The 23073-nt window shown below is 44.6% G+C and overlaps 3 protein-coding genes across 7 annotated transcripts; 2 read left to right on the forward strand and 1 right to left on the reverse strand.

Moving 5' to 3' along the window:
• The first annotated feature begins 64 nt into the window (after positions 1-64).
• On the forward strand, positions 65-11238 carry Skel (DM13 and DOMON_DOH domain-containing protein skeletor). Of its 2 annotated transcripts, XM_017145867.3 has the most exons (8): positions 65-398; positions 2703-3206; positions 3711-3970; positions 4811-4910; positions 6908-7684; positions 8096-8289; positions 8347-8769; positions 8900-9053. In XM_017145867.3, exons 1-8 carry the CDS (start codon positions 338-340, stop codon positions 8936-8938), a joined length of 2358 nt encoding a protein of 785 aa, XP_017001356.1. In that variant the 5' UTR covers positions 65-337; the 3' UTR covers positions 8939-9053. The 2 variants fall into 2 exon arrangements, with proteins under 2 accessions (XP_017001356.1, XP_017001355.2); XM_017145866.3 differs by having other exon boundaries at positions 8347-11238.
• A 4870-nt stretch (positions 11239-16108) lies between these two features.
• On the forward strand, positions 16109-20485 carry su(Hw) (suppressor of Hairy wing). Of its 3 annotated transcripts, none has more exons than XM_070216467.1 (7): positions 16109-16184; positions 16719-17573; positions 17632-18059; positions 18123-18255; positions 18322-18512; positions 18574-18698; positions 18757-20485. In XM_070216467.1, exons 2-7 carry the CDS (start codon positions 16734-16736, stop codon positions 19833-19835), a joined length of 2796 nt encoding a protein of 931 aa, XP_070072568.1. In that variant the 5' UTR covers positions 16109-16184; positions 16719-16733; the 3' UTR covers positions 19836-20485. The 3 variants fall into 3 exon arrangements, with proteins under 3 accessions (XP_070072568.1, XP_070072567.1, XP_044250013.1); XM_070216466.1 differs by having other exon boundaries at positions 16113-16425; XM_044394078.2 differs by having other exon boundaries at positions 16113-17573.
• On the reverse strand, positions 20257-22994 carry IFT54 (intraflagellar transport 54). 2 transcript variants are annotated; one of them, XM_070216468.1, is made up of 5 exons: positions 22859-22994; positions 22361-22648; positions 22183-22300; positions 21556-22118; positions 20257-21192 (listed from the first exon to the last, which is right to left on the reverse strand). In XM_070216468.1, the coding sequence occupies exons 2-5, from the start codon at positions 22493-22495 to the stop codon at positions 20257-20259; spliced, it is 1752 nt and encodes a 583-aa protein (XP_070072569.1). In that variant the 5' UTR covers positions 22496-22648; positions 22859-22994. The 2 variants fall into 2 exon arrangements, with proteins under 2 accessions (XP_070072569.1, XP_017001353.2); XM_017145864.3 differs by having other exon boundaries at positions 20257-21207.
• Positions 22995-23073: the final 79 nt, after the last annotated feature.

A 23073-nucleotide genomic window follows, 5' to 3' on the forward strand; every position in this document is an offset into this window, starting at 1 on the left:
GCAGAGGAGGGTCCGAAAGTTTTTCAACTCTTCGCTGACAGCGCAGACGCAGCGTCGTTGGCGATCAGTGCGGTTTTGGAGTTCGTTGCGTTCGGTCGCGAGATCCCAGTGGCTCAGTGGAACCCCCAGCAAAAAAACAGATCCCTGGATCAAAACCAAATACCAATTCGATTCGCGAGTGAAGATCTCTATATATCTTATGTGTGTGTGATTGCCAGGATAAGCACTTCCTGACGGAATAAAAAATAAAATCAGGGCCTCAGGCCAAAACAACCACACTGTCATAAAAAAAAAATAATATAACACCCAGAAACACACACACTAGCAACCGTTAGCCATGTTGGCAATGAAGGATAAACCTTGGCTGCTGCTATTTGGCCTATTGGCCGCATTAAGCTGTAAGTACCCCGGGCAATGATTTATAAGTGCCATTGTGATGCAAATTGAACGGATAGCTATGCAGACACAGCTGCAGATAAAGATACAGATACAAATATAGATGTAGATACAGAAACTAGATTAGTGGCCCGTATTTATGGCCCAGACAATGAGCCCACACACAGCTCAATGACATGCCGAATACGAATCTGAATCTAAATCCAACGTATATCTACATATCATCTTTTGTGAGTGCGGTGCCAGTGCCAGCCAGTTGAATATTCATCAGCTTTTATGATCAAGCGCTGACCGTTGAACCGCTGACCAACTCCACAATTGTCCCACTGACGGACTGCATTAGCATTTTCACCGCAGATTTGCATAAATTGCCAACATGTTTCCTTGATACCATTTCGGAGACCTCCTAGCGACTGGAAAAGCCGCTGGGAAAGTAGGTCTCTGGGTTGGTAAGTCATCGCGAATAAAATTATTTAAAAAAGTGGAAGAAAAATAAATTTAAATAATAATAACTAATACATTTTTTTACAGTATCATAAAAATAGTATTGACATAAATTGTAAATTGAATTAAATTTTTTCAAATTAATTGACTTAAAAGAATTTTGTTAAAGCCGTATAAATATAATTAGTATCAAGTCAGTATATAAAAGTTAATAAATCAAGCTAAATATTTACGATTATAAATACAATGAGATTTAATTTAGACCTTTCAAGATCCAATTACATATTGCAATATCTCTAGCTAAATATTTACGAGTATAAAATCATTTAGAATACAAAAGTGATTAATATTAATCTCTCAAGTTCCAATTACATATTGCAATCTTCCTTATTTATGAATGAATTATTTCTTTTCGTGTGCAATTTTGTGCTTTTGGAATCTATTGATTTTGCAACACGAGTCGCTTCAGATGATTGGCAATTGCCCCCAACCAGTTCGTTGGGTTAGCTTGGCCAACAGTTGAGTGCCTAATGGCTCCGTCTGCCGACTTTAGCCCGATCATCATTAATAAGACTGCGATTGCTTTTAATTACACCTTTGGCATTTTGCATACGATCTCGCAACTGCCCCCAGTTGAGCTTTAAATCGGTGATGAATGTGTATTTGGATTCTGGGCCAGCCAGGCGGAAATCGGCTGGGCAGATCAGATCAGATCAGTTCAGTTCAGAACCGTGGCCGACAAAAACTGGCCACAGATTCTGGTAAACGAGAAAGACTCGTCCGTGTCTGCGAAAAATTTGGAGCAGCCGAAGCCATGGCCACGGAAAAGTGAACCGGCCAGCGGGTAAAAAAAGAAAAAAAACCAATCGGGTTGTGTCAAAAATAAAAAATAACTGCAGGCCATGGCGACCATGTCGCCCCGACAAACCATTTGATGGCAGTTAAAAAAACCAAACGTGTTTATGGCCCGTGCAAAAAACAAATAACAAAAAACAAAGCGCAAAACAATAGCAACAAAAAGATTGTAATAAAACACAGATAAATTGAATTTGAGAAACAACAACAACAACTAGAGCCAAAGCCAAGTTTGTGAAGGTGAAGTGGGAATTTTTCAAAACGAAATTCGCCAGCCCACAAAGCAAACAAAGTTGGCCCATTAAAGTCGGCTCAGAACCATTCATCTCTTAACGAGAATTAGTTCCCATTAAGACCTGGTTTTTTCTATCTATCTTGTTGGTGTTCATTTTTGTTGTTTTGGTGTTACACGCCTCACGAATTTTCGGATTGTATTCAAAATTTATTTGCCGTAAATCCGTAAATCCGAAACTTCCTGTGCTCCAAGAACAAAGACAGCGATCGAGTTTTGGCTATGACACACCGCTTTCGTGGATTTCTGTTCGATTTGATTGTTTTGGTTTATTTGTTTGCCTAGAACCCGTTGGTATGGAAATTAAAAGCACTGGAAATAAAGTAAATATCAAATTTAATATTATTTAAAGAACAAAAAAACAAAGAATAAAACGAAATTTTCATATTATATCTTATTATTTTAATTTGTATTTTTTTTTAAAGCGAAATATAGTATTCAATATTTTTAAAAATATCTCATTTGCACCTCTCAATATGTATTATATTTTCGAAGAATTTATCCTCAGTGTAATTTGCATATTGAACAATTTAAGCTGGTGGATTTTTCCCGCAGTGTACGACTAATTAAGTGGTCGCTAAGTGGCTGCGGAGATTTCGTGTGTGTATTCATTGCCCACTGACTCAGCTAGCGCCAAGTTTGTTGCCTAAGTCTTTTGTTTTGGCCGCTCGCCTCACCGATTCTTGTGCTTGATTTTTTGTTTGTGTGTTTGCAGGCCTAGCCAGCTTTGCAGATGCTGCTTACCCGTATTATGGCACCAAGATCGGAGCCCTGACCCGCCTGCATCACGGCGTCTCCGGCGATGTGTACGCCGTGGATTCGCGCACCATCTTCATCAAGAAGTTCAACTACGACGGCGAGGCGCCAGCGGCCTACTTCTATGTGGGCAACACGGCGCGGCCCAGCAACGAGGGGGCCGCCCGGCTAAGGGACGAGAGGGGCGGCACTGCCTCCCTCACTCGCCGTTACCGCAACAAGGACGTCACCCTGTCGCTGCCCGAGGGCAAGACGCTACGCGACATCAAGTGGTTCTCGGTGTGGTGCGATGAGTTCGCAGTCAACTTCGGCGACGTCTCCATTCCGGCCAACTTGGACTTCCCGCGGCCGCAAAAGATCAACGCCCTGAGGGGCGTCCATGGCGTCTCCTCCGACAACATTGTCATCGTGGACGCCCAGACGCTGTTGGTGCCCAATTTCAGCTACGACGGCGAAGCGCCAGGTGGGTACCAATTCAAAATAAATATTATTTAACATTCAAGTATAAAACAGGAGCTATACAGGGTCTTAAAATATCATTTAAAATTCATGATTAAGGTTTAATCGTATTGAAAGCATTATTTAAATTTGTCTAATTTAGCTTAATACCACATAAATTAACCACTCCAAAATAATTCCTAATATCAAAAAGCACTTATTCTTAAGTTCTTTGGAAATCATTTGCAAAGCTTCTGATTGCAGCAATAAGCAATAATAATGATATGCATTATTTATAACAATATGTTTTAGGGGAATTCACACAGAATTTTTGCCATTGAGTTAAAAAATATAATGAAAACAATTAATACTGGATCAATAAAGTGCTTTCGTCATGAGTGTGGGTATAAAACTGGATGTTAATAATAAGATAAGAACCTGATTAATTTTTAGGAATTTTGTTTTTCAACAATTAGTTTGGTCTATGTATTTCGATGGTCTTAATCATTTATTTTAATATTTTGTACAGATGCCAAATTCTGGGTGGGTCGTGGCCAGCGTCCCACTTCCGAGGGCCTGAGGATTCCGGACGAGAACGGCAAGGAGAATCCGCTGCGTCGCTACGAGCGCAAGACCATTGTGCTGACCCTGCCCGAGGATCTGACCATCTTCGATATCGGCCACTTTGGCGTTTGGTGCGAGGCCTTCACCGTCGATTTCGGCCATGTGCGCCTGCCCGAGGGCCTTAATGTGCCGCCCTCGCTGAAGATGCTCGGAATCAGTCCACAGGTAAAAAAGAAGAACGCCAGCCAGATCTTAAGCGAGCTGCAGCGCTGATTACTACTACTACTGATCACTGATCGCTGATCGCGGTAGATGGGTGTAACTCTATTTATATGCAATCGTATTTATTGTTGTCTATATGCAAAATATTTATCAATCGATTCGAATCGGATCCGGCATTACGGCACTACGAGAGTCGTGACCGGAAATTCCTAGACTGTAAGCTGGACGGACGGCGGAGGAGAGATGCAAAATATCTATATATTTATATTTATATACTTATATACATACATATGTGCAACACATTCTATAATATATATATATGTGTCAATGTAATACTCACCTGCTTGTTATTTGTGTTTTGTTGTCTTGATCAGCTTTTGCTTGAGCTCCGGGAGCGTCTTATACAAAATGAAATCTGTGTGGGACTGAATCCTAATTGTTAATCCACCTCCTCCTCGAAACCAATACCACAAATACACACGAAAATCGCACACACATAAACACACACAATTTCCCCTCTAAAAGAAAAACATTTCTGTGATCTACTAACCACCCAAGCGAAATCAAAAACATTTTTCATTTTGTATAATAAAACCATTCAAAAAGCAAAAATCTTTCGTAAGCAGCAAAACAAAAATGCAAACATTTCGGGTATGCTCAAAATTTTGACTTTGGCCAAAGCTTTCTCCTCCCCTCTCCCCTATAAAACCCCGAAATCCCCAAAAATCCACATCCACACGCACACACACCCGCACCGCACATTCCCCAGTCCAAAAACCAAAACTCCATATCCGCTTCCGTTTCCGATCCAATCGAACCTTCCCTTAAACCAATCTCTTCCAGTCGAAGCTCAACTGCGAGGTGCTCTACGACGATCTGGCATTCGAGGTTCGCTGGGCGGTGGCCGGCGAGAGCATCGTGGTCCAGTTGGTGGCCAAATTGGGTAAGTCCGGTTCGATTTTGGGGTGCTAACTGCTCCTAATGGGCGGAAGTTGTTTTTCCCTCATGTAAATAGACAGGCGCTGACATTCAGCAGACTGTGAAGGCATTAGCTCTGTGTTAATTGAGGTTTTATGGAAGCTGGACATAAATAGAAACATTTACGAAACATTAGTTTTAAAACAAAAAAGAATAAGGAAATCCGATTTTGGCCGTGGTAATTTTTCAAATTCAGATTAGTTATATTTAAATTAATAATTTATTCATGGAAATTTAGTTTATTGAAGAAGTTTTGTACTATAAAAGGATTTTTTCGGATTGTGATCAAATCAACTTTTTAAAATCAACTTTTTTACAATGGTTTCGTTTTTACTTATAGCGTTAAAAGTTTATTGAACTTACTTAATAATTTTTTTTTTATAAATAACTAAACTTATTAATAGAACAAAGGTTAGAATTTGTATCTTGTTTGTCCATCTTTGTCGTCCAAATATTTCCATGTTATAGGAGATATAAATAATTCAGTAAAATAACCGAAATTCACAAGAATGTTTTTTCAGGGGAAGTAGCCTGTTTTTGCTATTTTGCTTTTTGAGATTTGTAAAAAATAGGGTTATTTATTGTATATAGATTAGGGGGAACGTAATCTTTAAAGGATTCTAAGCCATATTGGCAAACATACCTATGGTCTAAAATGACGTTTGCCGCCCCCCCCCCCCCCCCCAAACGCGAATGAAAAATACAGCTTTTTTTGAGAAAAATATCATAGGAGTCAGCTCAGATGTATTACTAAATTTGAAATAAAAATTTGACATTGGTATTCAGTAATATATCTGTGCTGACTGCTATGAAAAAAAAACAGCATTTTCATTCGCGTTTGGGGAGGTCAAACGTCATTTTAGACCATAAGTATGTTCGCCAATATTGCTTAGAATCCTTTAAAGATTACATTCCTCTTATACGATTTTTGGGGTCCCAAATCGACCCACCCCAATATAGATACATTTGATTCAAAAAGCATTTTAAAATATATTTTCAAACAAAATATACATATATCGAAAAGCCTTAAAAAGTCACCAAACGCGTTGGAATTTTGTCGAAATTTACGTAGTGAGTCAAATCCCTTGGCCTGACCTATCCCATTTGTTGACAAGCCCTCGGCGAAAAGCCAAAATCTTAATGCCGGCTGCAATTGCCGCAACTGCTGCTGCTGATTTATGATGCTTTGACATTTTATCGAGTACAGTTAGCAGGGAGGGGGATGAGATGTGGCCGAGATGGCAACAATAAAATCCAGTTAGCATCCAAATTGACCGATCATCAGCATCCACATATCCACGGCAGCAGCATCGTTGGCAGAATAACAAGTTGCGAATTATGACGACTGGTTTTATTGCGCAACTCGACTGGTGGATGGGTGGACAAATGGATGGCAGCGATTTGTTGGTGCCGCATCTGCAATCACGAGCACACCATGGATATACTCTGGCCATATCCATATTCATCCGCCACTGGTCTTACTCCAAGCTGGGCAATTTGCAACCGCTAAGAATGCCGCCAGGAATTTTCACCGGGAAAATGTTTGCCAACCGGTTGACCAGGCCAGAATTGGGGCGATCAACTTTCGTTGATTGCGGGGATACCAGTAGCACTTCCCATAGAATTTTACTGCACTCGAAAAAGGATTTAGGAAATTGGAAACACATTAAATTAAAATTACTCAAAATAATGGCTTAAAAATTATACTTAAAATAGAAAGTTAAAAATAAATGAATCAGGGAATTTTTCGAGATTTAAGTGCTTAGAAATGGTTTCTAAAAAAGTAACTTTTAAAGCCTTATAATTTTATTATACTGAAATTTATATGTTTGGGGGTAATATTCAAAAATTTCTTTTTGGAATAATTACCAACCTTTGGAAAATTTATGATTCATTTTTACAAGTTTTTCTCGAGCTACCGAATTCTTTGAAAATCTCATCACACTATATATGTACCCACAGAACCGAACCACTACATGTCCTTTGGAATCTCGCCGAGCAAGAACATCAGCCAGATGATCGGCGCAGATGCAGTGGTCGCCTGGGTGGATCCCCAAACCGGAAACGGATTCGCCACGGACTATTTCCTGGAGGGCAAGGCCCAGTGCTCCGGTGGACGTGGCGCCTGTCCTGACACCAAGATCCAAGAGAAGACCAACTCCATTCGCCTGCTGAATGCCGCCATGGTGAATGGCTATTCGATTGTGACCTACCAAAGATCTCTGGCTGCCACCGATCGTCTGGATCTGCCCATCTCGATAACGGAAGCGGAATCGGTTGTCTGGGCAATTGGACCACTGAACGACTATCGCGAGGTCTCCTTCCACACGTTCTACAATAAGCACCTGCACAACATCGAGTTCGGTCGCCAGCCCAAGTGGAATTGTCCCCTGCCCGAGGGCGCTCGTCCTGGCAGCAACTCCTCCGAGCAGGAGGATTCTGCTCCTGCTGCCCAAAGTTCAACCGGCGGAGCTGGTTACCCGCCAGCCGGAAGGCCCAATGTTGAGCCCGAAGAGGAGTTCTATGAGAATCGGGCGGAGGCACTACATCGCCAGCCGCCGCAGAGGCGCCAGGAAACGGCCATCATCACCCAGCGACGTCCAGTGCCCACTCCAAAGCCGGTCAATAGCAATGGTGCTTGGGACATCCCGGCCATCCAGTGCCACGAACCGGAGGACGGAGTGTTCTACGCCCAAATGGGTCCCACGGGAGGAAAGCACGGATATCCCGCCATTACAGGTGAGTCTGTCTACTATTTCCTTTCTAATTATTCGTATAACTTGGGTTAAGATCCTGAAAAGTCAATATTTAAATATCATCTGAAATGTGAACTTTTGACCTTTGAACTACAGCTCCTTTTCGGGGTACAAAAGTTTTCCTACTAAAACAAAGCTTTGAACGCATATACAGTGGCGGAAGAAATAATAGAAACGTTCTTGTATGGCAAGCCAAACATATATTCCTTTTAAACGTATTCTCAGCGAACTTTGATTACAGACAAATGGTTCTAATAATTTAAAGTCATAACTCATCTTTAAAATGTTTGGAATGTAACGTTTTAAATATAATTCGATATCTTTTTTATCCGAATATATTATTTATCCCACACACTTTTGATGAATTCACTTACGAAATATTTGTTTATCGTAGGCCACGTTGGCTGGGGAATTTCTTGGTACATCAACGGACTTCTGATTCCCGAGATCCATGTGGTGCGCGGCAGGACCTACACCTTTGTGGTGGAGGGCGGCAACAACCCGGACATTCCGGCCAAGTACCATCCGTTCTACATCAGTGACGATCCTGTGGGAGGATACGAGCACAAACGCGAGGAAGAGAAGAAGGTGAGATTTCTGAATTTAAATAATGAAAATATGTTAAATAAGTACTATTCCTTGCAGGCCGTTCGCATCTACGCCGGAGTGCATCGCTCCCGTTCCGGCCAGGTCACGCCCACTGGGGTGGGCCGCCTCTGCAACTGGACGCCGGACGTGGAGGGACCTCCGGCGGACGACTACCAGTCATTCGGAGCCTACCAGCGCACCCTGACCCTCAAGTGCGACGCCGGGGAACCGGGCGTCATCAGCTGGAAGCCGGACAGGAGTACGCCGGACACGGTGTACTACCACTGCTTCACCCACCGCTATTTGGGATGGAAGATCCACGTGCACGATGCCTGCGACTCGGAGGCGGGCGGCTTAAAGGGATCCGCCTCCGAACGCCACGAAATCCGCCTGCCAGCGGCTGCCGAGGCAACATCCGCGGAACCTGCTCCCGTGCACGAGGACTACGCCGGCGAGGCGTCCGTGAGGCACGAAACCAAGGTCAGCGCCAACGATAATTTTTTATTGAAGCACCAAACCGATTTGATTAAGAACCACAATATGAACGGAACACCGCCCAAACTGAGTTTTGAAATAACGAAATCTTCGGAAATAACCAAACTGATTTCAGATGGCATCCGCGCTGCTGAGGCTCTCGAGGAGAGCTTAAAGAGGAACCCCAATCTGAATCCGAACCTGAACCTGAACCCCAATCAACAACCCAACCAGTACCCGAAAGCGAACGTGACCCCCGAGATTCTGCTGGGCGAGACCCACGCCCACAAGCCGAATGCATCTCCATCCGCATCCGCATCAGCATCCGCATTCCCATCCCCATCTGCATCTCCATCCCCCGCCACGCTGAAGCTACCGATCTTCGCTAGCGGTCCCCATCTCATCCACCATCCCCCGCACCCCCTGCATCGTCTGCACCACCATCCGCAGCATGCCCCCCACTCGCATCCGCATCCGCATCTCCATTTGCATCATCACAATCTAACCGCTAATCTTCCAGCGCTTGCCCAGAAAACCATTGGACTCTCTGAGTTTCTGCGTCCGCCGCAGAACGCACCGCTCTTCCATCCGGTCAAGCTGCCCGGCCGACGACCCTTTCCCGCTCCCATCAAGAAGGTTCCGGCCTCGCGACCCGTGCTTCCGCAGCAACATCCGCACCTGCATCCGCAGCATCCCGTCCTGCTGCAACAGCAACCCTCGCTGATTGTGAGCCACTACAGGAAGCCGGTGCCGGGTCTGCTGAAACCCTTTGTCAAGGAGAAACCCTTTCCGCTGCAACCGCTGGCCGCTTCTGTTTTGCTCCTGGGACAACCCACTGAACTGGGCGGCGGACTGGGTGGGCTGACCGCCAAGGGGGAGAGACTCAAGGTCAAGGGTAAACCCAAAATTCCAGTGCCCTATGTTGACCTCGAACCGCAGGGCTCTCTGCAGAACACTGCTTTCTTCAATCAACCGGGCGGAAAGGGGGATCCCAAGCCCATAGCACCCAGTTCAAGTTCCAGTTCCATGAGCAGCTCAACCACGACCACGCCGCTGGTCAAACGTCCTGCGGTGAAGGAACCCTCTCAAGAAGAAATCGCCAGCATGCGACCTGCCGTCAATCAGGGCTTCAAGCCAGACACCGTGATTGTGGAGAGCGGTTTTCGACCCATCATGCGAACCGATGGAACGGGCGTGCAATTGCCCAAGGAGATCATCGAACAGGTGGCCAATCGTCGCGAGGATCCTGGCACCGAAATCGATGAGGTGATGGAAACGGATACGCTATTCCTGACCGCCCAGCAGGGCGGCAGTGAAACCCAAAGCTTTGAGCCCATGTTCATACCATCTCCGTTGGACAGCACCAATGCTTCGAAGATTTTAAGGGTGAATGTGAAGGAGGTTAGTCCAACGGCTTCGGCTTTGAGATTACCATCGGCAGCCCTGGAGCACGCGCTGCCCTCCGCCTCGGAGTTGAGAAAACCGACCTTGGACGAGCTCTTTGGCGAGGAGTTGAACGAGGAGGAGCTGGAACTAGAGTCACTGCCGCAGGGGGATGATGAGGAGGAGACCACTAAGAATTCAGCCACTGCAACTACAAAAGAGATCCCGAGCACGACCACCAAGAAACCCAAGGAAACCGAACTGCTGGAAGATCTCTTTGGACCCGATGAAGAGGATATATATGCCGATGAGCTGGAACTGGAAATGGATGACCGAGTGGCAGCTGCTGCCGAGCGGATTGACACCTACTACCTGCCACCGGACAACAGGAAGGTTCCGCATGCCAGCCTGCCGAGTGGAGCCCTCTACACCTTCGATGGCAAGTCGGTGGTGGACAGCAGCCTGGTGCTGCCACCCAAACTGGATGCTGCGGGCAATGGTGGTGGAGTCCAGCAGCGACATGCCCAGTATGGACTGACACCCTTGGAGCAGCTGGTCCGAACCACTCCGCAATTCGGGATCTTTAGGGGAGAGCTACCACAGGAGTTCCGGGGCACAGAGCCCCAACCCGTTTCGGAGTATTCCCATCCAGCGCCCTTTAGTCGAACCACCGGCAGCACAACTCCGGCATTTTCCAGCAGCAGTGGCAGCACCATCTATCCGTACTCCTCATCGCCAGGCACATCCACATCGGCATCCTTCTCGCCATCGTCATCGTCCTCATCGCCATTGTCCTCATCATCGCTGAGACCCATTTCCACCAAGTTGCAGCTTCTGAGGCCGGAGGGCCGAAGGGCGTAGGACCGGCAGTAGCGAAATTATAAGCTAGAACTAGCATTTAACCGTTCTGGGATGTACTCTCTCATAACCACGTTACATTTACTCGTACACCTGTATTAGCCCGTAGTTTTCTTTTAACAATTATGATGCTCTTAATTTTAAACGAACGCATGAATTTTATTAGCTAAGCTAACCGATTGTGTGTAAGCCGCATTTTAGTCGTTGTGAAATAAAACCAAGAATTAATCTGAATAGTGTTTGTTGGTCTAACATCAATATTTGCAGCAACAAAATTGGATCTATTTAAATGCTTAACTTCTAAAGTGGTTGAAATTTTTAAATTTTAATTTTTTTCGAACTTAGGTTATAAAAGGACCTAATTTTAAGTCCAACATAATTTGGGGATATATTTAAAATAACTTTTGGATTTAAAAAATCTAAACCGATCAAGATGATTTTTGAATCAATAGTTCATTCCTAGAAAACTCTGCAAATTCTGTTACACCTACGGTTTCCTCAAATCCGTCGCCGGTTTCTATGATACCCCTGTTATAGTTTCTTACTCCCAAATAAGCATCGTTAAAAGTCTGACGAGAACGGTCCGTGCCCATAATGAGATCCGTGCTTTGGGAGTTGCGAAGGCGAGGGTTTTCGCCTTACCCGAGGCCCACCAGTCCTTCCTGCCTTGCTACGCTTAACGAAACCCCCGTGATTGTCGGCCAGGCATGAAAGTGTTTGGTAGACTTAAGGCATTTTTCCACTATGCGGTTTTTTCGGTATTTTTGTGTATTTTCGATTGGCAACGCGATAGGCGGACGTGAGGTGTTTCCATTGGCAAACGCGTCTGACAGCTGTTGTGCTATTGTCATTTGCGAGCTGAAGTAAACAATGGATTTAAATAATTTGTTATTGATAATTGTAATCGCAGAACAGCATTTGAACAGCGTGGAAACATTGCTGCAATGATGAAAGCAACAACATCCCACGTTACGCTGCTTGAGCATTTATTACGGCAGAAAGCAAAAGGATCTGCTGCAGAAGGCGTTCATATATATAGATCTGAACAGTCATTTAATTAATTCTTTGACACGACCCGCGACAGCAGTAGCTTCTGCGGCGGCACGTCACTGAACAGAATCTGATACGGGGCAGAAATGCCTACGAGAACATTGTGCCCATTTCCAGCAGTCGCCTGTCAACGTGTGTCATTTGAATATAGAATGGCCATCTACGGTCTAACCAGGAGGTCGCCTTAATGGACGAATGGCGCACGCGAAGCAAACGTCAAGATCATGAAGACAGGGAAGCCCATGTGGCTGCGCTGCAACGACCAATATTTCGCTTCCGATCCTTTCTAGCCGAGCCATTCCATTGGATAAACGAACTGCTACTGCTCTTTATGCGCTTGGATCATCCTCGGAATTCTGAACTATTGCCAGATCATTTGGCATATATCATATATCAAATACCAATCTATACGAAATAAAGTTCATGTAAATATCAACAATAAATGGTTTTAATATTTCCCGCTTCTTATCAGCCTCTTATCAGTTTCGGGTCCAGAAAATGTTCGTGCCTGGTTAATACTGCTTAAATATACCACAAATTTCACTTCCCAGCCCTGTAACGCGACAAATTTCCACCCTCCCCTCCTCACCCTCGCCTACAAGTTTTGTATGGGATTTGGGCGCGTTAAACGGTAAATGGATGCAAACGCGACGCGTCCATAATGAGCAGAGGGCATTAATCTGCCGTCCCTACGGGACGAACACCGTTTCAGTTCTGCTCGAGGGGACACTTTTTACAGGACCATGTCTGGGATCCTGGCGTTGATTTACTCGTGGTACCTATACATTTTGGTAAGTATATTAATTCATTTATTTTCAAATTAATTAAGCTAATCACCAAAAAGTTCGCCTCAAAGCATGATGCGCAGGGGGGTAACTCTGGTATAATGTTGCCAGATCGCCAGAAATTAACTTGCCCTTAGGGTCTTCCCACAAAGCTCAATCCACCATCCGTTGAACGGATGGTCCGTAAGGTTTTTCCTTTCCGAAAATTTCCCAGTTATAGCCTCTTCACATAGAGTCCATCCGTTTAAAAAGGTTGGGATTTTTGACGAATGTTAAACTCGTGTTCCCACAGAACTCCATCCACCATCTACCATCCAATAACAGCTGACTGAAGAGCAGTTGCTCAGCTCAACATTATCGAAGGGGGGATTTCAACTCGGGGAAAACTGTCGTAAAATTGCGTTCTCCTAATCCTTTTCTAAAATAATACAATAAATATCATAAAATAATAGTTAAAAAACATATCTAAACATTTTTAACATATCCTATAACGAGTATGCAAATATATTGCTGACTGAGGGAGACCCTAACCTCCCGTACCCCACACTCCGCTCTAACTACGCCTCTGTCTAGCCAATATTAATATGGCAAATTTGTAAACAAAACCAAATTTTTGCTGTTTTGGTAATTTATAGCAACTTTGGAACTTTTTAGGAGTACATAGTACCCTTTTAATTAGTATTAGTTATTATTTACGAAGAGCAGAACATATTCTAAAACTTCGCTGCAAACATTGATGTTTTCGTACGCAGAACAGCTTAAATTTTGGCCCACTCATAGCAACCTGTTTGCGAATGCTTTTCCGCCCATAACGAACTACAAATAATTAAAAAAAAAACCAAGAAACAATGAGCTGAAGCATTATTTAATTTTATCCCGCCATCGATTTGATTTGTTCTCGCAGTCATCGTTCCAAATTTCACAGTCAAGAGGAAGAATTCAGAGTTGCACCGAAAAAAACATCGCCTATTAGACATATTTATCGGTCCGGCCTCTATATTAGCTGAGAGTGAAATGCGCTTCCCAACACTTTTTTTCTATTCTGTCATTCTACGCTGTCAAATTGTATTTACGCTTCATTTCAAAAGAAGTGGCGTAAATCTGGGGGCGGTGGTGGTCTACTTCCGTTGGCCAACTATGGTTGGATGCCAAGTCCCTATGGTGTTTATAAGGAGCAGCACTACCACCAGTACCATGTACCAGCTGTTTTTGAGCGGAAGAATCAGCCTGCAAAAAGCCCTATTAGCACGTGTTTTCCTACTTTATTTCCAATTGCCTTTTCCTTAAAATTCAGCAGCAGCAGCAATATCCAGAGGAAAGCGCTATCATCGCTGGATTTAAAAGCATGCGGTGAGTACAATTTTTGTCCTTAAATTGAGAAAAAGGGAAATAACGTAATAACTTAAATGGCCTGAAAGGCAATGAAAAAGATGAAACAGAAAAAAAGCAGGAAAAGTAGAGCGAAGAATTTTACGATAAAGCCCCATCGAACCTGGAAAGGTTTGAAATGGATGTCCGATCACGCCTTTTCGCCTGGTTCTTAATTTAGGTGTTTATTTAAAAAATCAAAGGCATTGCATTCCAGTTATGTAAAATTAAAGTGAATGAAATCAATTTAAGCCAGGTGACCTATGTTAAATCTTATTGAAGTCTTATCAGAACACGATATCGCCCGAATGAAAATTTAGTTCTTATTCCTTTTTGAATACTTTTATCTTTTACCTTTATTATTATTTTAGTATGTAATAAAATGTTTATAATGTTCTATGAGTATCCGACACCAGCTATGTGGCCGCAAACGTAATGGATGACGCCCCAAACTCCGTGGGTCCAACCCGCGTTCTTACTGCCGTGCCAGTCAGTCACAGGGATGGGAATGGGAGCCTGTGGACTACAGTCCCATTCCGGTGCTGGATGTGTTGGGCCAAGTGGAACGAGCACAATAAAATGCCGTTTTTTTTCAAAAACGTTGAACTCCAGCGGGCACATCAAACCTTGCCTTGGAGTGCGCACATATGTGCCAGATGAAGATCACTGCACATTACGGCGGTACTGGACGCCAAAGTCGATGTCCGTGTTTGAGTTTGAGAGTCCGATGAAGCAGCCCGAATGCACTCCTCTGACCGCCCGTGGTGGTCGGACAACCGCCAGGGATCGCCAAGGAACTCTGAAACCAGTGAGCAGGCGGAAGAAATGGAAGGCATTTCACCACGGAGAAAATAAAACGTTTAATCATAAGTTACAGCTATTTTTTATTACCACCTTAAATAATTCGAATATTGTTAAATTATTTTTGTTATTGCATAAAATGTAAAGAATGAATAAAAGTATAAAATTAAATCGAACCGAACTTAATAACTTCTTATCTAATTGGTTTTTGGGGCATTCATACGAAAAGGTAACGGGCTGCAGTTTTCATTGCAGGATACGAGCTATGATTTCACAAGTCATTGCCTTAATAATAAAAACCAAATAATAAAAAAAACCAACAATCAAGAAAACCACACTCATGGAGGGATTATTATTTTTATCAGCTTATATGGCGATAGGGGGATTCCCTAAACTGTTGAATTGCTGAATTGTTGAAAATTCAACAAAAAAATTCAGCAATTAAGGGAACGACCCAAAATGGTTCCTGTTGAATTTTCAAACAGCTGTTATTTGTTGAAAAATTTCACGGAACTTAAAGCATGTAAAATTTGATTTATTATTGCTAGTTACTGCCTAAAAGTGTTACCAAAGTAAAAAAAACCACAAATATACTTTCTAAGTTCATTTTAAAATAAATAATGCGTACTGGTGATACTAAAATGTTACAGAGTTGCCACGACTTTAAAAAAAAGGTGACAACTCTGGCTTTTCAGCAATTCAACAAAATTTTCAACAGCCAGGCTGATGAATTGCTGAAATTTCTGAAAGTTGACTTTGTATGGAACAGCTGATTAACAGCTGACCAAAATTCAACAATTCAACAGTTTAGGGAATCCCCCTGATGTAAGTCAGATTTCGTTCCTTCCTGACATCGCCTTAACATTAACATTAACATTATTGCCTATTTTTACAGGTATCTGTACTCTTGCCGATATTCTGGTATATTTAAGTGGTATTAATCTGGTAGATGGACGGTGGTCCCACTGATTCATGCACAGCATACGTAATACGTAAGTGGTCATTTACGTTTATGCTGTAATGTCGATTATCGATTGTTCGACATATCCCTAACAGCACTGTTATTTTAACAGATGTCTGTTAACAGCAAAGAAATACCGACTCTGGTATGAAATAAAAGTGGCGACGCGGTCGCACTAATCGCTTGTCGTGTTGGAATTTAAAGCATAAAATTGGGTAAATTGTGATTGTTTTTCAACGTTCGGCTTAGCATCGGCAGAGATCACTTCGCGACGAGTTTGGAAATGACTGTGAAGTGAGGAGTTGAGCCAGTGTCTCATCGATTTCTCTGCCTTCCGCCGCGGCCGCCGCCACTTTCTTTTGTTGAGGAGAAAAGACCTGCATGCCTAATCAGCAGACGAATCGGCCAAGATCGCCTCATCCTTCGGGCCGCAGAAAAACATTCGATATTTAAAAAGTATGCAACGGATTTCAGTGTGCATTAGAATTAATTCCAACCCCTTGGAAACCAATTTTATTTAAGAAGAAAACTTGTTGCGTTTTCTGTGCGTCAGGCGCGGTAGTGTTGTCTCGCTCGCACCCGTGCGATCCGATCGCAAAGATCGATTTTGGTGACGCCATTTTTTCTTTGCTGCTTTTGGGTGACGCTGGCAAAATCCAATTGGAATTCTAAATCACGTGCCCAAAAGTAGGCTAGGCGGCGCTAGCTGATCCTGATCCTGGATTTACCTCGACCTAACCTAATTTCAGGCTGTCATCGCCAAGATGAGCGCCTCCAAGGAGGGCAAGGAGAAGAAGATCAAGATACTGGGCGTGGAGAACATTTCGCCGCCCAAGGACAAGCGTCCTGCCACCAGAATGAAGCTCTTGAACGAGATAGGAGCAGCCGGAGATCCTGAAACCACCACCAGTAGCTCCTCATCAAAAACTCCCCCGAGTAAGCAGGAAAAACGAGGCACTGCATCCCGCATCAAAATACTCAATGAAGAAATCCTGGCCACGCCAAAGGCGGAGAAAAGGGGCGCCACCAAGGCGACCGCCTCCACAGTGAAGATTCTCAACGAGAAGCGGCTGCCCAGCGCCACCGTAACCGCCGTGGAAACGGCCAAGATCAAGACATCGCCCAGCAAGCGCAAGAAGATGGAGCACTATGTGCTGCAGGCGGTGAAGACCGAGAACAGCAAGGCGGACACCACGGTGACGGTGGCCACCGCCGAGGACGAGGAGACGATTGCCTACATTCTGGCCGACGATGAGGAGGTGGTGCCGGGTAGGATTCAGGACACCAATGGCCAGGAGATCGTTGTCACCGAGGAGGACGAGGACGACAAGGAAGACGGCGAGGAGGATGCGGAGGGCGAGGGCAACTCCAGCCACGGGGCAAAGATCAAGGAGATCGTGGAGCACGTGTGCGGCAAGTGCTACAAGACCTTCCGGCGCGTCCAGAGCCTCAAGAAGCATCTGGAGTTCTGTCGCTACGACAGCGGCTATCATCTGCGCAAGGCCGACATGCTCAAGAACCTGGAGAAGATCGAGAAGGATGCCGTGGTGATGGAGAAGAAGGACATCTGCTTCTGCTGCAGCGAAAGTTACGATACCTTTCATGTAAGTCGGACAATCTATCATCCTTAACATTCACTTAAAATCCATTAATCCCTTCCAGCTGGGCCACATCAACTGCCCCGACTGCCCCAAGTCGTTCAAGACGCAGACCAGCTACGAGCGCCACATCTTCATCACCCACTCCGAGTTCAGCGACTTTCCGTGCTCCATCTGCAATGCCAATCTGCGCAGCGAGGCCTTGCTGTCGCTCCACGAGGAGCAGCACAAGTCGCGTGGCAAGCCCTATGCCTGCAAGATCTGCGGCAAGGACTTCACGCGCTCCTACCACTTGAAGCGCCACCAGAAGTACTCGTCGTGTTCGTCGAACGAAACGGATACCATGAGCTGCAAGGTGTGCGATCGCGTCTTTTATCGCCTGGACAACCTGCGATCGCATCTCAAGCAGCACTTGGGCACGCAGGTGGTGAAGAAGCCCGAGTACATGTGCCACACGTGCAAGAACTGTTTCTACAGCCTGTCCACACTCAAGTGGGTTTAATATTTGACTAATAATTATAATTAGTATGACTAATATGTGGTCTATACACGCAGCATACACATACGCACACATACCGGCGAGAAACCCTTCGATTGCGATCTGTGCGACAAGAAGTTCTCCGCTTTGGTGGCCCTCAAAAAGCATCGACGCTATCACACTGGCGAGAAACCCTACAGTTGCACTGTGGTTAGTCAAGAAGCTCTTGAATGTATCCTTAAATTGGCCTGTTATTTATCTAATCAATTCTTTTAGTGCAACCAAGCCTTTGCCGTCAAGGAAGTGCTCAATCGTCACATGAAGCGCCACACTGGCGAGCGACCACACAAGTGTGAGGAGTGCGGCAAGAGCTTCATCCAGGCCACCCAGCTGCGTACCCATTCCAAGACCCATATTCGCCCCTTTGCCTGCGATCAGTGCGAGGAGAAGTTCAAAACTGAGAAGCAGTAAGTGGTTAAAAAGTTGTACTAATAATCTTTTCTAATCAATCGCACTTTTCCCCCGCAGACTTGAGCGCCATGTGAAGACTCACTCGCGCACAAAACGTCCCGTCTTCTCCTGCACCGAATGCAAGGCCACCTTCCGCACCACGGCGCTGCTCAAGGAGCACATGGACGAGGGCAAACACATCCGTAAGTTAGGCCAGACTAGCAATTATCGAACCATTAATCCTGATCCTCCCACTTACAGCAAAAGAAAAAAGGACCACCAAGCGTTCGGCCATCAAAATTATGGAGCGAACGGATTGCGCCATTTGCGATAAGAACTTCGACAGCAGCGTAACGCTGCGCCGTCACATTCGCACCGTGCACGAGTGCGATCCCGATGATATCTTTGGCGTTGAACCGCAGCCTTCGAAGCGCGCAAAGAAGACGCCGCTCACTGAAATCGAAGATGATGAGGAGGTTGTCCCAGTGGCTCTCAACACTTCGGCGGGCTCCCTGATTTCCAGCCAAACGGATGGGAATGGCGTTGTGGTGCGCGAATTCCTGGTGGACGAGGGCGATGGCGCTGCCCAGACCATTACACTGGAAAACGAAACGTACACGATTCTCCCGTTGGACGGCGCCATCGAGGGAGAGCAGCTGACGGATGAAAGCGGTGTAAAGCCAGAGGGCAAAAAGGATGAGACACAGATCTCACCGGTGGTCAAGAAGGAGCAGCGCAAATCCCTGGCCGCCAGCTTGGCTGCTGCCATCGCGGATAATCTGGACGAAGCATCGAGCGAGGATGAGGTTAGCGGCGAAATCCTGACCGAAGAGGATCTAAAGCTTAAGGAGAACGTGGGCAAACTCATTGACATGCTGGTGGATCCGCCCATCCTGAAGAAATACGGGTGGCCCAATGCCCCCGAGGAGATGGTGCTCTGCAAGGTGATCGAGAACTGCGGCCACGACTTGCAAAAAGGTGCCGAGAACTACGCCGAACTGGACTACGGCAGTCGCATGCGGGAGTATTGCAAACTGCTCTTCACCGTTGTGATTCACAACGATTCCATCAAGTCGCTGCTCAACAATTTCCCCATCGACGATGTCATCGAGTATGTTCTGGGCGATGAGGAGCAGGAAGATGGCTTGGGAAAGGACAAGGAGGTCGAGGATAAGTCAGCTGCAGAGGATGATGAAGCGGAGACAATCACAGGCGATGCTGAAAAGGAGGAGATCCCAGAGAAACCTCAAATAAGTGCGACCTTAGAGGAAACTAAAGAGTCGGTAACAGAAGAGAAGAAAAAAGCTGCCCCATCGGAAACCGAAAAAGAAAAGGTTTGATTTTTTCAGCCTTTGATGCATTGTATATGCATGTTATTATCGCACAATTATTCAAATCTGAGGAATCGAGAGGGAAAGTTAAATACTTTAAGGCTCGTTTTGGTTTTTTTAAGAACACTAGTTTTAAGAGTGTTGGTTTCGGTTCAAACACCAAGTGACCTTAGAAGAGAAACTCACCGTCTGTTGTTAAATTCTTCCATTTTTTTACCAGAACTGTTTACAAACTAACAAATCACCCAAAAAGAAACCAACCAACTTATTGCGTATCAAAGATATTTTGATATTATTATATACATTTTATATATATTGAATTGAAAAGTGTACCCAAGCAATACATGCATGGCTATTTTTATAAAACTCTTATTAAATACAAAAAACATTATTATATTTCAAGAGCTTTTTGTGGCTATTTCTCTAGCATTTACTGTTCCAACATCATCTTGAGGATGCGCGAGTTGTTCTGCAGGATCTTGTGGCGACTCTCGTCGATAAGCTCCCGGTACTCGACAATGCTGGCCTGGATTTGCTGCAGCTGGTGCTTCATGGGTTCCGTGGCGGACGCAGTGAGACTTCGCTCCCTCTTCAGTTCCAACGAGGCCTGGTTGTAATTGTCGCGCCACATGGTTAGCTCCAGTTGCATTGCGTCGACGTCCTCGGGAAAAAAGTCCAGCAGTTTTCCCATTGGACCAATCGACTTGGTTAGAGTTTGGATCACATCTCGCAGGTCGTTCACCTGGCGAGCGGAGCTCTGACGCGCCTGACTCTGTGGAGGCTCCACCACTTCGGCATTTTGATGAACCAACTCCTTTTGGGTCTCCAAGATCTGCTGCACCAGTCGACCCTGAGCATCGAGCTGGCCCTCCAGAACAGGTTCCTCGGCTCCACCTTCGCCTTCGATAATGTCATGGGCGGTGGCATCTTCTATGATCACCAGGTTCTCGCCATCATCATCCAGATCTCCAAAGGTTTCCAACTTGACATTAATCCCGGACATCTTGACTTGATCGTTTGGTTGAAGTACGATTTCCACATTTCGACGCCGCGGAGCTCCTGGACGTGCGGAGGCTGGTCGAGCGGATGGAGGTCTAAGTGAGGTTCTGGGTCGTTGATTGGATTCCTTGGAGTTCTCTCTGGACATGGGAATCTCCCGCTTCACCTCGCTGTTGGAATCGGGCGGAGAATTACTTTCCGCTGGCTGGGATTGGTTTTCAGTGGGACTAGCCTCTGGTTGTCTTTGGCTACCACTGGAACGGCGACTCCTGCTGGAGGATTTGCGACTCTCTGGCTCAGGTGGTGGAGCCAATGGGGCAGGAGCCTGTGGAGTTTCCTGGGCTGGTTCCACTAACGCCTCATTTGCCTTTGCAGGAGAAACCTATTTGGTTATAACTTATAAGGAGTACTTATTGTTTTTTTGCAGGGCCGTAAATAATCGTTATTTAAGATTTTTATTTGAAAAAGACTACTGTGATATTTTGTTTTAATCATCAAAAATAACGTTCTTTTTACTCTTGTCCACAAAATACCTATGTGCATGTCAACAAATCTGGAAAGCAAATTAACTGTTAGTTGTTCATGTATATAAAGTGCATAAAAACCAGTTAAATTGTTGATTAAAACTTGTACAAATCTAAGCAGGCCTTTTAAAATAAAAATCTCAAATAACGATTATTTACGGTCCCTGTTATTTTGAAACATATATTTTAAAACATTATTTTTTTACCATTTCCTGCTCTTGTTTGGCTGGAACAGCTTCAGGAGCTGACTGCTTGGTTACTCCTCCTGGCACTGGCGACATGGACATGCTGGCATTTTCGCTTTCGGTGGAAAGCTGCACCTTGGTTTTCGACTTTAGTTTAACCGGCGAGGGACTCTTTTGCTTTGAATTCTGCTTGCTTAATTTGGGATCATCCTTGGCTACCTTTGACTTCTTCTGGGTTGCCTTATCCTTCTCCGTTGGAGGAGAAGATCGGGATGGCTGTTCGCTGGCCTTGCGCAGCTTTTGCTCCTGTGGCGAAATACGTTTGTCCTTTCGTCGCTTTGGATCCTCCTCCTTGCCGGCGGGCGATGGATTCTTGCTGGAACTCTTAGCTTCCTTCGGGTTTTTCGTGATGGCCAGTGGAGTTTTGCTGTGGGCAATTACCACCTGGTCCACAACGCCTTCCCACTCCAAACTCTTTTCCGCTACACTGGCCATCGCCTGGAGCAGCTCATTGGTGAGTTCCGGCTCCTGGCCAGCGACTATTTTCGAGGTGCGCACTTTGAGCTCCAACTTAGTGGTTAGTTCTGTGGGAAATTAAACAGTCGATTATATATCAAAGAAACCCCCTGAAAAATAATAAAAACTCACTAATTGCATCAATCATTTTCTGCAGATATCGTATCTTATCCTCCCGACTAGTAATATTCTCAAACATTTGCTCATCTGGCGAATATAAACCTTCAAACTTGCCAGTTTGCTTGATAAACTGTCCATAAAGAAGTCATTTTTTTAACTCTAGAAGTGTGGAAAATGTACAACCACTTACGTTGTTAAAGACGTCCATGAGGAACCGGAATGGTGGCTTCTTCAACAGCTTCTCCGTGAGCGGAGGCTTCTTAAGGTACTTGCCCAAAACCTTCTGGGTCACCAGGATAATGGCATCCAGATCTTTGTCCGACATTTTCACTTATTTTTCTTGAATTAAAATGTTAACTAACCGTTCGGATTCGTTTGTTTGTCCCGGCCACGTTGTCCTGGCAACGCTACAGTCGAACTTCCCTAATTTACCAACCTTCTGCTTTTGAAAATTCAAATTAAGATGGTAGTTAGAGCCCTGCATGAATGGATTCAATGAATTATTTTGCATTTTTTGTTTTATAATAATGAACTATTTCGAATTTTGAGTTTAATAGAATTTAAGGAATTTTAATTTTGAGTTTAATAGAATTAAATGGCATGAACTCCGAAATAATTCAAACGAGAATTTCTTTTGAAGAAGAAAGGGCCATAATTTTGTGATTTAATCTGCCTGAATTTTATTTACTGAGCAGTTAACATTGATTTGTTAAAAATTTTCCAATTTATGTTCTCAAAAGAAAGCACAAAAAAAATTTGGCAAATTCATAAAAATTATTAATTCAATCACTTCGAAATGAATTAGAAAAACATTTAATTTATTTCACATAGAATTGAATTAAACAAATCAGAAATTTCATGGCATACTATAATTAAACAAAAATTGAATGATTCACGCAGGGC

This window comes from Drosophila takahashii, chromosome 3R (assembly GCF_030179915.1).
Source record: "Drosophila takahashii strain IR98-3 E-12201 chromosome 3R, DtakHiC1v2, whole genome shotgun sequence".
Classification (NCBI taxonomy): Eukaryota; Metazoa; Arthropoda; class Insecta; order Diptera; family Drosophilidae; genus Drosophila; species Drosophila takahashii.

Coding starts and splice junctions, on each gene's coding strand:
- Skel (XM_017145866.3), top strand. CDS start 338: ATGTTGGCAATGAAGGATAAACCTTGGCTGCTGCTATTTGGCCTATTG. Junction 399..2,702: donor CCTATTGGCCGCATTAAGCT/GTAAGTACCCCG, acceptor GTGTGTTTGCAG/GCCTAGCCAGCTTTGCAGAT. Junction 3,971..4,810: donor TGCTCGGAATCAGTCCACAG/GTAAAAAAGAAG, acceptor AATCTCTTCCAG/TCGAAGCTCAACTGCGAGGT.
- IFT54 (XM_017145864.3), bottom strand. CDS start 22,495: ATGTCGGACAAAGATCTGGATGCCATTATCCTGGTGACCCAGAAGGTT. Junction 22,301..22,360: donor TCATGGACGTCTTTAACAAC/GTAAGTGGTTGT, acceptor CTTTATGGACAG/TTTATCAAGCAAACTGGCAA. Junction 22,119..22,182: donor GAAAATGATTGATGCAATTA/GTGAGTTTTTAT, acceptor AATTTCCCACAG/AACTAACCACTAAGTTGGAG.